Consider the following 14,502-nt stretch of genomic DNA (forward strand, 5'->3'; position numbering starts at 1 on the left):
CCTAAACTCCATCATGCTCTCTGAGGGCACTGGAAGCTCAGATGCATTCCCAAACATCTAAACTGATTTAACCCGAGTCCAAAGATCAGGCCAGAAGCCTTGTTAGGAGGAGTTAGATGAGATTAAACCCAGTGATGAGTAGCAATTTGGGGTTATTAACTTTGGCTAGATCACAGACCTGAGGCTGAGGGACTCATTAAAAACAGCAACAACAACAACACATTTTCATCATTGCATTTCGATGTAATTTCAATGTCTTTCGATATCTCCTTTGTAATCTTGTGTATTTTATTTTATGCATTTAAAAACATTATTCTGACAAGAAGTCAATAGGCTCTATTAGACTGCCCCACAAAAAAGAAAAAAAAGATTTAAAATCCTGGACTAAATAGATGAGGGAATCCCATCAAATCATTCCAGAACAGCATGGTATACTGGAAAGCATCCTGAATTTGAAGTCAAAGGACTCTAGTTCAAATTCTAGCACTTCTAATTACTGCTTGGGTGACGCTGGTCAAATTACTTATTATTTGGGTCTCAATTTCCTTATCTGTCAAATGAGGGTGTAGATGACCACTAAAGTATCTTTCCAGTTCTAATCCTATCGTCTCTTTAAATAAGGCCCAGTAATGAGTTATTGGCCTAGATCAGATAGATCCTTCTCTCCATGGTCCCCTATCCAACTTGCCTTGGGATATTTGGGAAGCTTAGTGAGTCCAGGGCTTCTCTGGTGCCATGTAGCTCTCATAGAATATAGCAGGGTGCTATGCCTATAGTCAAGTGTTCAATAAATACTTGTTTAACAAACAAATGAAAGGCCTCCAAGAAAGGAGACTCCTATCTTCTCAAGTTACCATTTCAAAGAATAGTACATTCCCTTCATCTCTGTCTTTTTGTCCTCCCCCACCTTAAGAGTTAGTTTTGAGTTGTGCTATGACTCTGACATAAAACCATAACAGGAAGGAAGCCACTGGGAATGTCAGATCATGCAGAAGTAACCCTCGATGGACATTGATGGCAGGCCCTCCTGAAGACACAGGCATTTCTGAAATGGTCTTCCATTTAGCAGTTTTGGCTCTCAGATTTCCAAGAGAACCAGCATACTTCCTCCCCAACTTCTTAGCCATGCTGATTCTTTGAAAAATCTCTTTTTCTCTCAATTTTCTAACCCCTTCCTAACACTCACTGCTTGGGGCTTCTTCAGACAAAGTATGGGTTGACTTCGAAAGGAGTGAGTCACTGGGTGCTAGGCTCTGACTTCAAGTCCCCTCTGAGGAATGCTACCTTCCCATTGAGAAGATCCAGGCTTCCTGAAACTGGCTGATAGTTACCCCAGGCATCTGGTTTCCTGACATCATGGCAGGTCCTTGAGACAGGTGGCAGGGCCTGTGTGATAGTGGTGGCTGCAAGGAATCACTGAGATCTTCAGTTTTGATCTGCAAGAAGAAATAGGAAAAGAGTTAAAGTAAGCTTCTTCCAAAGGGAGAGGTCTGGAGTAAGCCAAGAAGGAGTGGGGGAGGAGGAGAGTAGAAAGTTATCAGGCTTTGTAAATAACTACTTGCTCCACTACTCTGAAAAAAGTATGAGCACTTGGTATGTGGCGAATTACTTTGCTTTAACTGTCTTTCTTACCTTACACAGGCAGGATGGTAGAGTGTTAAGAGTGTCAGATTTGGAGTGGATAGAGAGCTAGATTTAGAGAAAAGAATATCTGTATTCATATCCCTCTGATGCTATCTGTGTGACCATGTTGTCTCTTCTACAAAATATAAGCTCCTTGAGGGCAAGACTATTTCATTTTTTTTGTTTGTAGATCTAGCACATTTCCTAGAGCACAGTAGCTAGCTTGTTGATTTATTTGTGTCCATTTTTTTTGAGATTGTGTCTGCCTATCTTGCCCAGTCTAGGGGTGTAGCAACTACTCATGGTCTGACTCCAAAGCTGATCTTCACAAGCTTTGACCTGCTCCATTTTACACTTGGGCCAATTTGTCCCTTGTTAGTCAGCCTGATGGCTCTCCAGTCAACTAATAATCACTCAGAAATGTATTGGTGCCAGAATTAGTATGGACTTCCATTCAGCTTTAGTGGTAGTACAACTCAAAACTCCCCAACTCAAGTGATCCACCAGCCTCAGCCTCCTCCTGTAACAGGGTCTATAAGCATGAGCCAGGAGGCCTAGTTTGTTGATGACTGCTTGATCAATCAAGGACAAATCACTTAATCTCTCTCAGCCTCAGTTTCTTTTTTTTGGGGGGGTAGGGGGGAAACAACTCCAATCACCTTTATTGTTACTACTTTTACCATCAATTCAGACAAATGAGCTGATCCTAGGCTTGGGGGAGGGGGGGGCTGGGGCGTGGCTTCACAGCCCTGTCAAGCATGGTATTGCAAATTGGCTTTCTTCTTGGCCAGCACCTGCAGCCTCCATGTAGTCTTCATGGATGAGTTCAGTCCCCCCCATACACATCAAAGCACAATCATTCCTGCTTCCACGAACACAGCCTTGCACTGGGTCCCATTGAAGTCAGCGGTGCAGAGAGCCAGCTCCTCATAGTTCAAGTTAGGGCTCACATTCATCTTCTGGGAATGGATCTACGTGATCCTAGCTCTGGCTTTCTCATTGGGCATTGGGAACTCAGTCTTTCAGTTCAGACAACCAGAGCGCAGCAAGGTGGGATGTCCACCCTGTTTGTAGCATCAATCACCTTGACTTGGGTGTTAGGCTGAAATCCATCCAGCTGATTCAGGAGTTTCAGCATCGTCCTCTGAACTTCTTGATCCAAAGCACTTGGTTCCAATGGCATCCAGTTCAATCAATGAAGATAATGGAGGGAGTTTTCTCTTTGGCCAGCACAAAGGCATCTTGGACAAGCTTTGCTCCATCCCCAGTGAACATCTGTATGAGCTGTATGAGCCAGCCAATTTCAGGAAGGTGGCCTTGGTCTGGGTAGTACATGCTCAAGCTAGCAGGGTTTTTCCAGTACCAGGGGTTCCATCAATACTCCCTTTGGATGCTGGATCCCCAAATTCTCAAATTTTTCTTTATAGTCAGCCTCAGTTTCTTTATTGGGTAAATGGAGACACCAATACTAGTAAACCCTCCCTCAAATGAGATGGTATACGTAAAGCCACATATAAATCATTATTGTTACCTGTGTGGCAAGCCCATAGTAAAAGTAAGGGGGCTAAACACTGTGAGTACTTGTTTACAAGGCAAAGGAACATGGCTGAGACTCCACTGCCTCCACCCCAAGGATTCACTTTTGATTTGCCAGGTGTATTGCAAATAAAGAGTTTGTGTTTAGGTACATTTCTCAGTGTCCCTCCTCTCTCCAGCTTCCTTTTCCTTCCCTTCCATCCCTAGCTTCCCAGCTTCTCGAGCTTTCCCCCTCCAAATTTACCTTCCATCTGCTCTGTATACGTACTCTTCACATATCTGGTATGTAGCTATTTATTTACACATCTCTGTTTCTCCCATTAGAATGTAAGCTCCTTGAGGGCAAGGACTCTCTTATGCCTTTCATGGGATCCCTAGTGCCTCAGAACTATTTAAAACTTAGTGAACACTGGTTAATCCATTGATTGTGCAGGTAAGAGTAGATGACTTGTGAAGCTCCATCTGGCTCTGATGTTCTGCAATCCCGTGACGCTGTTATTTCCACTGCTGTCGCCCTTCACATGTGAAGCTGCCACCACACCCCAGGGAGTTTGGTGACAATCTCTACCATCCCATCCCGCCACCTCCTCAGCCCCCTCCACCCCATTGCCTATTTACAGGCATCAGTGTGTCTACTGACTTAACAGTAAGTGCCCCATCAGGGGTCAAAAAGGTCTTTTTTTGGTTTCTTGATCCCACCTTCAATCCTCACTCTACAGTCAACATGACAGATTGGCTCCTAGGGAGTCTATCTCCCCATCCCACCAGAATAAGTTAGCCATGCTGCCCCTTTAATGGCCGTCCACAGAATCAGCTTGTGAAGACCTGCTTCAGACCATCACTCGTCCAGTTTGTTGTGTGATCCTCTAGCACTCTGGGCTAGACCTGGGGACCCAGTATGTCTTTTTTTTATTAATTAATTTATTTTTAGTTTTCAACAATCACTTCCATAAGCTTTTGTGTTTTAAATTTTTCTCCCCCTCCCTCCCCACTTCCTTCCCCAAGACAGTATGCCATCTGATCCCAGTATGTCTTAAAATTGGCTTTTGAGTCTATATAGGGAAATAGGGTATTAGTTCTCCCTTGCCTTTCTCAGTAATTATTTTGTCTTTATTTTCTGTTTATCATCTATGTTTGTGCTAATTTTCCTCAACAGAATGTGAGATCTTGGAGGGCAGGGACTATTTCAATTTGTCTTTGTATCTCCAGCACCTAGTACAATTCCTGGTCCATAGTAGATGCTTAATATATGTGTGTTGAAAGAATGAATGGATGAGGATCTCTTAAAAATAAAAAAGTACCTTGACACACTTTTAAGTGTGTCATTATTAATATTTAATAAGCATTATTTACATTTCTCCATCACTTTCTTAAGTCTAGACAATCAACAAAATGACAAATGGAGACCTAGTCTGTAGCATTTGCCATGTGAATACTCACACTGAAATTTAATAATGGCGTTCCTGGGAGCCCACGGGCTGGTTCCAGTACACGTCTATCTCCCTACACACACACACACACACACACACACACACACACACACACACACACCTCTTTCCAGTCTTCTTGCACTTTACTTCCCCTCCATCCTCTTCTCTCCCCTCCACCAGTATACTCTTTGATCCACTGACTTTGTTCCTTGTACAGGACACTACATCACTTGACTCTGGGCATTTTCATCAACCATCGTCCATGCCTGGAATTCTCTCTTTCTCCTCATCTGTGCCTCCTCACTTCACTGGTTTCCTTCAAGTCTCAGCCAAAATCACACCTTCTACACAAAGCCTTTCCAGATCCCCCTTAATGTTGGTGCCTTCCTTCTGTTGATCCCCTCCAATTTTTTCCTGTATATAGCTTGTTTGTTTCTAGTTGTTTACATGCTGGTTAGAATGTGAGGTCCTGGAGAGGAGGATTATCTTTTGCCTTTCTTTGTATCCCCAGTGCTTAGAACAGTTACCAGCCCATAGTAGACTCTTAACAAATGTTTATTGACTGACAACTTTGTCATTTATTAAGCACTTACTATATGCTAAGCATTCTCAGCATAGGTGTTGGGGGAGCTATATAGTTTAACTGCAGTCAGATAAAATATGTTTACTTCCCCTCCCTTCCCAATGGAGCTTATACTAGATATTCATGTGTGAATAAGATTGTGCTAGGGCCAAAGTTGTTTTCGCTAAAACGAAACACACTTTGGCTGGAGAGACATGAGGATCTACCAAGTGACTTGGGTGTCTGAGATGTGAATTACAGAGGTTCAAATTTCCCAAATTGTCTCCAGCATGGCATAATAAAACTGGACTGGGAATTAGTACACCTGAGATCTAGTCCCAACTTTGCCACAGACTAGCTATGTGCTCTTAGGTGAGTTAATTAACTTTTTAAGGCCTCAGTTTCTTCAGTGACTCCCATAGACTATTAGAGATGGGAGTTTAGGTATCATCTAGTCTACCCAGCCCCTCCCTTCTTTATTCTGATGAGGAAACTTGAGGCGCAGGGAGGTAAAAGACTTACTCAAACTCACATATCAAGGTCTAGGGTCCCTTCCTGCTAAAATTCTATGATTCTGTGATTTTTAAGGACTTTTTTTAGTGCTGATATTCGTTCATTCTATGATTCCTTCCCATCAGCTTATGAAACACAGATGGCAATTCTTATGACATGAGAGATTAGGCGACTTGGTGAATGCAGGCTTTACCAGTGCTCTGAGGCTGTTGGGTAAAACTATAGAGTACAAAGGAGATCTGTTTTCACAAACAGCCTCTTTCTGGAATGGTCTTACTGATTTGCTTCTCTCTCTCTCTCTCCCTCTCCTCCTGCTTCAGTGGACCACTCTTGGGTCCTGCCAATAAGGCTCGAGAACAGAGAACAGGGAACAGAGGATGAACCTCATCCAGAGGAGAAAAGGAAGGCCTCAGGAACCCATATGTTACTTCCTAGGAGTTGGCCCACTAAAAGAGTCTCTGAGATTCTGTTGCCCCTTCACCTTTTCCACCCCCGCCTTGGATGGCACCATCATCTGATCAGTTATGAGTAATTTCTAGGTGTCCTACTGTTGCCCCAAGAATTTTAGATTTTTACATGCCAGATTCTAAGAAGACATTCAGCAGCTGGTTTTTAAAAAATGAGTGAGAAATAGAGTGTTTAAAAAAAAACTTAAGCCTTGCTCTGAAGTTGGGGGTAGGTGGTGTTATTGTTACTTAATTTAAGTGAAACCTTTCTGGTTGGGTATCCAAGGTTCCATAGAGTTCCACACTAGAATCTTTTTCCATCCCCCTACTCCTCGCTGCTGTTTGTAACTTTGGGAATTTGAAAATTAGGATTGGCGGTGGGGAGGAAGGGAATGAAGGGAGGATATGGAAAATGGGGAGCCAGAATCTCTCCGGTGGAACCACCTCAGGCAGTTTGGCAAGGCCCCAAAATTTAGGAGGCAAGTAGTAGGGTTCCTTTATAGACTCATTATCACAATGAGAAGATAAGGAGGAGCAACTATGACAGAGCTCCAAAACATGTGCTCTGTGTCCAAACTGGGTGCTGTCTGTTAGAAACAGTGCCAGGTCTTCCTGCAGCACTTTCAGCACCCAGTGCCATCATGAAAGCAAACTCACCCTTTCTTCTCTTCCCTGGATCAATTGCCCTCCAAACTCTTTCTAGGGGTCTCTCCAGTCCCAGTTGATCCCCTTCCAAAAATGATGTTTACAGTATGCTGGGAAACATCCTTTTGATGTTAATGTGGGGGTTTTCTGACAGCTGTGTCTCATACTCTTCTGATTCTCTTGCTTCATAGGGACTCTCTCAACCCTCATTATTTCATACTGATGTCTTGATCATCTACTAGGCATGGGGTGGGGAAAGTCCCCCTAAAGAACAAAATCCCTATTCTCAAACAATCTGAATTTAAAAATTAAAGTGGTGGATGCTTTCTTCATTTTCCCAATCAAGGTTGAAAACCTTGGCTATCTGGATTTTGTGGGTCTTTGACATTCCACAGCTGGAAAGGAAGGAGGGGTGGGGGCAGAGAATAACAGCTTCCATTGCCGCCAGCTGACTTCTTGAATGCTTTCAAGGTGGTGTCCAAAGAGGGAGCCAAGTGTTCAAGAAACAAGGTCCTTTCCAATTGGGGGGGAAAACATTTTCACAGCTGCTGAGGGGAAAAGACTGGATCCCTTCCAGGCAACTGGGTGTTGCTGTGGATTTGGGAGACAAGATAGAGAAGACTTCAGTTGGATCCCATAACTTCATAACATGAGAACCTGAGGCAAATTGGATGAAAACCTGATTCTTGCACCCACCCACCCCTTGCCATACATATTTGTGAAAACTAAACCAAACCCACAGCCTTACTGGAAACAGAGAGGTTGTCCCCTGGCTCTATCTCTGTCTTTGTTTCTGTCTGCCTATATATCCATCTCTCTCTTTCACTCTCTCTCTTTGAGACTCTACACACAGTGTGGAGTACTTCTTTAGGCTCTAATTAAGATCCTCTGAAGACTTAGGACATGGACTGTGACATAGGCTCCAATCTTGCCACTTAGTCACTTGAGCCTGACTGCCCACCTACCAAGTCTCAGCTAAAATCCCACCTTCTACAAAAAACCTTTCCTGGTCCCCCTTAATATTAGTGCCTTGCTTCTGTTGATTATCTCCAACTGAGATGGATGTTCTGGTACCCTGTATCTTCAGAGGTAACCAGGACAGTTAAAATGGCATCGTGTTTTATTTTCTTCCCTAATCCCAATGAATTCCCTGGCACCATTCATTAGAAAACAGTGAGCTCATCTTGGAAGGAGATAGGCCCTTGAAAGGACCTGAAAACATTTTACATAACACTTGGCTTCACAATCCAAAGGGAAGATAGAGGATAGGTGTTACCAGTCCCATTTTGCAGATGAAGAAACCAAGGCCTAGAAAGAGGTAAAATTTCTTTCCCAAATGATTGGCTCAGTCATGTCAATAACCCAGACTCTAAATTTCCACATTCTACAAAAAACAAGCAAACAAACAAACAAAAACAAAAACCCCCCAAAACTGAGAGAGATAAGATTGGTCCTGGAAGTGAGTTCAGGATCTTCCAGGAGTAGGAGGGAGAAGATAAGGAGAGGAATGAATATTTCTGTTAAGATTGTTCCCCACCCTCACCCCCTGACATGCTTTGCTGGGCAGAGCCTAGCAGGCAGTAAGTCACCTTCCACAGGAAGAGTCCGATGACATTTTCACATGACCCACGCGGGGAAAACAACCAAACACTAATGAATATATCACTGGCGATGAAAGTGATCAAAGCTGTTGCCCTAGTTGCATAACTCGTTTGTGGAAAGTGTTTCATAAACATTTCACAAGAAGGAGAATTTCAAAGCGTGAACATCTCCCAACCTGCCTTCAATTACTGCCCAGTTTTTTTCCCCCTTCCCTCTCCCCCTTCTCTACTTTCCCTACCAGTGAAGAACAGTTTCTGTTTTGTAACTCATCTATAAAGGTTTGGCAAAGGTGCTGTTCACGAAAACATCCTGCAGACATATTGCAAGTGGTAGAATCTAGCTTTAAGCGCGTAGATAACTTGTCGTAGGTAACTTGTCATAGATAAGCAAGGCCCCAGATGCCCTCAGTGACCAGCGCCTGTACCCTAGCTCAGGGCACTCTGTCTCTGCTTCCTGCTCCACCCCCCAGGCCCACTGCCCTGATCTCTTTAGACATCTGTGCAAAGCTTGGCAAGTATAGGTTATGGAGAAGTCCCCTCTTCTGTCCCTCTGGCCTGGATTGAAACCATCCTGAGCAGGAGAAGCTCCTTTGCTCTTATAAACTGCACAGATTTCAGATTTAGTGAATTGGGAAAGGTATTGAATTGAGAACTAGGTAAGTTAGCATCTGGTCCTGTTTCTGCCACTAATCAACTTTGTGACCTCAGGCAGGTCATTTAACTCCTCTAAACCTCAGTTTGCTCCACTATAAAATGAGAGGGTTGGATTCTATGATGTCTGAAGTCCTTTCCAAATCTAGAACTTTATGACCTTTAGTAATGCATGGTCTAGTGGAAATAATAGGGCAGCTAGGTGGTGTAGTGGGTAGAGAGCTGAGCCTGGAGTCAAATCGGGCCTCAAACACTCACTAGTTTTATGACCCTGAGCAAGTCACCTCACACTGTTTGCCTTAGTTTCCTTATCTGTAAAATGAACTGGAAAAGGAAGTGGTAAAACACTCCAGTATCTTTGCCAAGAAAACTCCAAATGGGGTCATGAAGAGTCAGACACAGCTAAACACACAGCGGCAATAATTCTGCACCTGGAATCAGAAGACCTGGGTTGGAGTTCTGCTACTTACTGGCCTCATGACAACTCTTCTCCACAAACTCTACAATCCAGTTACATTGGCTTACTTAAAGCTCTTCCAAAATGTCAGGACACTCCATTTCCTGTCTCTGTCCCTTTCTAATGGCTGTTCCCCGTGCCTGTGTGGTTCAGTGCTCTGCTATCTCTCCTGTAACTCTCTCTTGGTTTCCTTGTGTCCTTCAAGACACAGCTCAAATCCTACTTTCTGCAAGAGGTCTTTCCAATGCTTAACATGGTGCCTGACACAGGTAGGTGTTTTTTTTGTTTGTTTGTTTTTGGTGAGGCAATCAGGGTTAAGTGACTTGCCCAAGGTCACACAGCTAGTAAGTGTCAAGTGTCTGAGGCCACATTTGAACTCAGGTCCTTCTGATTCCAAGGCCAGAGCTCTATCCACTGTGATACCTAGCTGCCCCTACAGGTAGGTGTTAACAAATGTTTATTGATTGCTGGATTGATTTCCTGGTTCCTGCCCCCACCCCCAATTCTTTCAGATTGCCCTTTTTCTTCTTTGTATATATATTCTTTGTATATACAAACTAGGTTTGTGCTTAGCTTTTTGTTTTTTCATATTGTGGTCCCCTCTGTGCTCTATTAGAATGTCTGCTCCTTGAAGGCTGGGACTGTTTTTTGCTTTTCTTTGTATCCTCAGTGACAACTGTACCCAGCACCTAGCACAGTGACAATGCATAGTAAGTGACAACCTCTCTGAGTTTTTGTTTACCCATCTGTAAAATGAAGGGACTGGATTAGATGTCCGCTGATGTCTCTTCCATCTCAAAAAAGCCTGATTCTGTGAAGCCTATAATTCTTATTGCTTCTTCATCTGATACTTGAAGCTGACACCTCCAGAAATGAAATTGTCAAAAATAAGAGACATTTTTATGTGTTTTTTTTTCTGCTTGAAGTTACTCTGGAAATGCTACAAGTTTATTAGTCACAGCATTTTTAACACTTTTTCATTCTCTCCTTAGCAAGAAGGGAGATTTGCTACAGCTGGCACAAGCATGAAAAATACCATCATTTTATGTCTATGAGACCCTACTATCTCCCAGAAAAAAATAGAGAAACCCACTAAATTGCATTCAAAGAGGACAGGAGACCTCAACAAGGGTCTATAGAAATGTTTCTTTTTTGCCTAAACCCAAGGTACAAAATCATAACCTTAATTTTTTTAAAACTATTTCTACATTTCAGGACTTCCCCATATTGCATTGGAGTTGTAGGCAAGTGGTTCCATTATTCTAAGATGGAGGTTCTTCTTGTTGATTCTGGTTCTCGGGGAAGGGGGGCCTGGATTCCATTCCACAGTTTATTTGCCTGGGATAAGTGATATGGGAGAAATAAAGGGTACAATGGAAAGAGGAACTGGATTTCAACCCTTGTTCTGTTATTTACATGCTTACGTGACCTTGGGCCAGTCATTTTCCCCTTTGATTTCATTTTTCTGATCTAGAAAATGAAGGATTTGGACTAGACAATTTATAAGACGATGTTCAGCTCTAAATCCTATTACTGTTGGTTACAGTTATGGCTGCTTTTCCTAGGGGAAGTACAGTGGGCTGGATAATGATTATGGTAACCACCAACCTCTCAAGACTGTCCCCAAGACTTTTCTTGGATATAGTTTGATCAGAAATCTTCACCACTGCATCATGTCCATTGTCATATTCTTATACTGCCTTTTGCTGCAGAATCTTGACTTTCTTCTCTGAGTTGCGAATGGTTAAGAGAAATACATTGACACTTACTAGCTGTGTGACCTTGGGCAAGTCACTTAACCCCAATTGCCTCACAAAAAACAACAACAAAGAAATACAGGAAAGGAAGAAAGGGAGAAAGAGACAGAAAAAGACAGAGAGACAGAGACAAAGACCAAAGGACAGAGAGACAGAAGGAGACAGAGACAGAGAGAGATATTGAAAGATCCCTCCTTTTCTCTTACCTAGCCTGGAGGGGGCTACCTCCAGTCATCCTGATCTATGTCTTGCCACTGGGCCAGAGAAGATGGCTCCAGATGGCTTCAGAGAAGAAAGTGAGGCTGGTGACTTTGCCCAAACCCTCCCTCACTTAAATCCAATTCACTTGCAAGTCAAGGCATCACCTCCCTGATGTCATGGTCCTCCTGGAGAATTAAGGACTAACACAACAACAGCAACTTAGCCTGGAAACTCTGCCCATAGTCTGCTTTTGCAATGTACTATTCTCAACAGTTACACGTGATGATTCTATTTTAAACTTTGTTTTGCTTTTTGCTCTTGTAGTCCCTAGTTTTAAGGCAAAAACATCGAAAAGAGGAGAATAAAATATGGTCTTGAAAGAAACACCTATCCTAGCAGTTTCCAGATGAAGAAATTCAAGCTATCTATAGTCATATGAAAAAAATGCTATAAATCACTATTGATTAGAGAAATGCAAATCAAAATGACTCTGATGTACCACATCACACCCATCAGATTGGCCAACATGACAAAACAGGAAAATGATAAATGTTGGAAGAATGTGGGAAAATTGGAACACAATAATGCATTGTTGGTGGAGTTTTGAATTGATCCAACCATTTTGGAGAGCAATTTGGAACTATACCCAAAGGACTATAAATATGTGCATTTTTGGCCCAGCACTAGCACTTCTAGAGCTGTATCCCAAAGAGATCATAAAAATGGGAAAAGGACCCACATGTACAAAAATATTTGTAGCTGTTCTCTCTGTGGTGGCAAAGAATTGAAAATTGAGGGGATGCCCATCAATTGGGGAATGGCTAAACAAGCTGTGGTATATGAATGTAATGGAATACTTTTGTGCTATAAGAAATGATGAGCAAGCATACTTCAGAAAAACCTGGAAAGACTTCTATGGACTGATGCTGAGTGAAGTGAGCAGAAGCAGGAGAATGTTCTACACAGTAACAGCCACATTGTGTGATGACTAATTTTGATAGACTTAGCTCTTCACAGCAATGCCAGGATCTAAGACATCTCCAAAAGTCTCATGATAGAAAATGTTTCACAACCAGAGAAAGAACTATGGAGTCTGAATACAGATCGAAGCATACTATTTGCTCTTTTTTTCTTCTGCTCTGTTTTGTTTCTTCTTTCTTGTGGATCTTCCTATTGGTTCTAATTCTTCTTTAAAACATGACTAACGTGAAAATATGTTTAATAGGAATGTATATGTAAAACCTACATCAGATTACACACCATCTTGAGGAGGGAGAAAATTTGCGACTCAAAACTTATAGCAGTGAATGTTGAAAACTAAAAATAAATTAATTAATAAAAAAAAGAAATACCTATCCTAGCATTTATTCCAGAGGGTTTTAAATGAAACTAATGAAAGGCAAAGCAAATTCACTGCCTGTTGCAGGAAAAAAGGGGGGCATAAAGGAATGGTCCCACATATTTCCAAAGCTACCACTCCCTTTTATTCCCACCATGACAGGCAGGCAGAGAAAGGGAAAGGAGTATGTCATATAGAGCTGGATAGAACTTTGATTATCATCTAGTCTAGGGGGTTTTTAACCTTTGTTTGTGTTCATAGACCCCTTTTGACAGTCTGGTGAAGCCTACAGACTCCTCAGAATAATGTTTTTAAAGGCATAAAATACAATCTATGAGATTACACCCAAAAGACAATTAGATTGAAATTCAGTTATCTATGTATGTATGTGTGTATGTATGTATGCATGCATGCATGCATGCATGCATGTATGTATGTATGTATCTATTTTAATTTCACAGACCCCAGAATAAGAACCCCTGTTCTGGTGTGACCCTTTTATTTTACAGGTCAAGAAACTGAGATCAAGGGGGCAGCTAGGTGGCGCAGCGGATAGAGTGCCGGCCCTGGATTCAGGAGGACCTCAGTTCAAATCCGTCCTCAGACACATAACACTTAACTAACTGTGTGACCTTGGGCAAGTCACTTAACCCCCTTACCTAGCCACAAAAAAGAAAAGAAAAGAAACTGAGGTCAAGAGAAAGGAAGTAACTTCCCAAAGTCACCTAGAAAACAGGGCCAGGATCCAAATCCATGTCTCTAACTGCAATTCATCATCCGCAATCCCGTGGTTGAAACCTTTGGAATGAGACTGAAATGAGACCATCTAAAGAGACCCTTGGGTCTGTCTGTTACTCTATGTGGCTTTTACTAGCACCTCCTCTTCAGAGGAGAGTTTCACACGGAGCTCCGAATGGACTTTGCATTTTCCTGCTAACCTAGGGTTAGCTACAATTTGGGGTGGAGAGTTATGTGATATTAAGATGTCGTATGGCTATGCCTGCTGAATCTTTGAATATAAAAAATAAGAGAATCTTTCTCTTGCCCGACGTACAGAGCTGTTGCCTCCCTGAGGGATTCTGAGGCCTTGGTCTGCTTGAAGATATTTAGGTCCCAGCTGGAACACCACTAGACCTATTCAGTGGTGTGCTGGTAAGAGTTTAACAACTGGCTTTCCAGGAAAAAAAGGACACTTTTAGTTTAATCTGTATTATTACCATTTTCTCCATCACTTTCTTAAGTCTAGACAATCAACAATAAATCAAGCCCTGATTTGTAGCATTCATTATTTTCTGAGGTGGAAATATTTACAGTGAAACTTTTTCACTTGGCTTTTTGGGATGATTCTAGCACACTAGTGTATGCCTAGGGTTTGATCAATATATTCTTGCATATGGCCCCATGAGGTCCTAAGAAAATATTCATACAGCTATCTTTAAAAAAATCATAGGATCTTAGACTTAGAACAGAAGGAAACGTGGAGGTCATCAGATTCAACCCCCTCACTTTACATGTGAGGAAAGGGAGGGTTAGTAGAGGTTAAGTGACTTTCCAGAAAGCTTAAAGGAAGTAACTAGGTACCACAGTAGATAAAACACTGAATCTGGAATCAGGAACACCTGAGGTCTCAGATACTTAGTAGCAAGTCACAACTTCTGACTGCCTGTTTTCCCCTTCTATAAAATAAGGACAATAATGGCACCACCTTCCCAGGGTTTTTGTGAGGATTAAATGAGATATT

The 14,502-nt window shown here is 42.3% G+C and overlaps 1 protein-coding gene and 1 pseudogene across 1 annotated transcript in view; both read right to left on the reverse strand.

The window, feature by feature from the left end:
* The window catches only part of POU2F3 (POU class 2 homeobox 3), a 98,259-nt gene that overhangs the window by 21,243 nt on the left and 62,514 nt on the right, over positions 1 to 14,502 (reverse strand). Inside the window, exon 5 of the mRNA XM_027835530.1 lies at positions 1,332 to 1,436. Coding sequence (XP_027691331.1) covers positions 1,332 to 1,436 — 105 coding nt within the window. The remainder of the gene's footprint in view (positions 1 to 1,331; positions 1,437 to 14,502) is intronic.
* LOC114023166 lies at positions 2,376 to 3,410 on the reverse strand (annotated as a pseudogene).

Source organism: Vombatus ursinus, unplaced genomic scaffold, assembly GCF_900497805.2.
Source record: "Vombatus ursinus unplaced genomic scaffold, bare-nosed wombat genome assembly UNPS02014816.1, whole genome shotgun sequence".
Classification (NCBI taxonomy): domain Eukaryota; kingdom Metazoa; phylum Chordata; class Mammalia; order Diprotodontia; family Vombatidae; genus Vombatus; species Vombatus ursinus.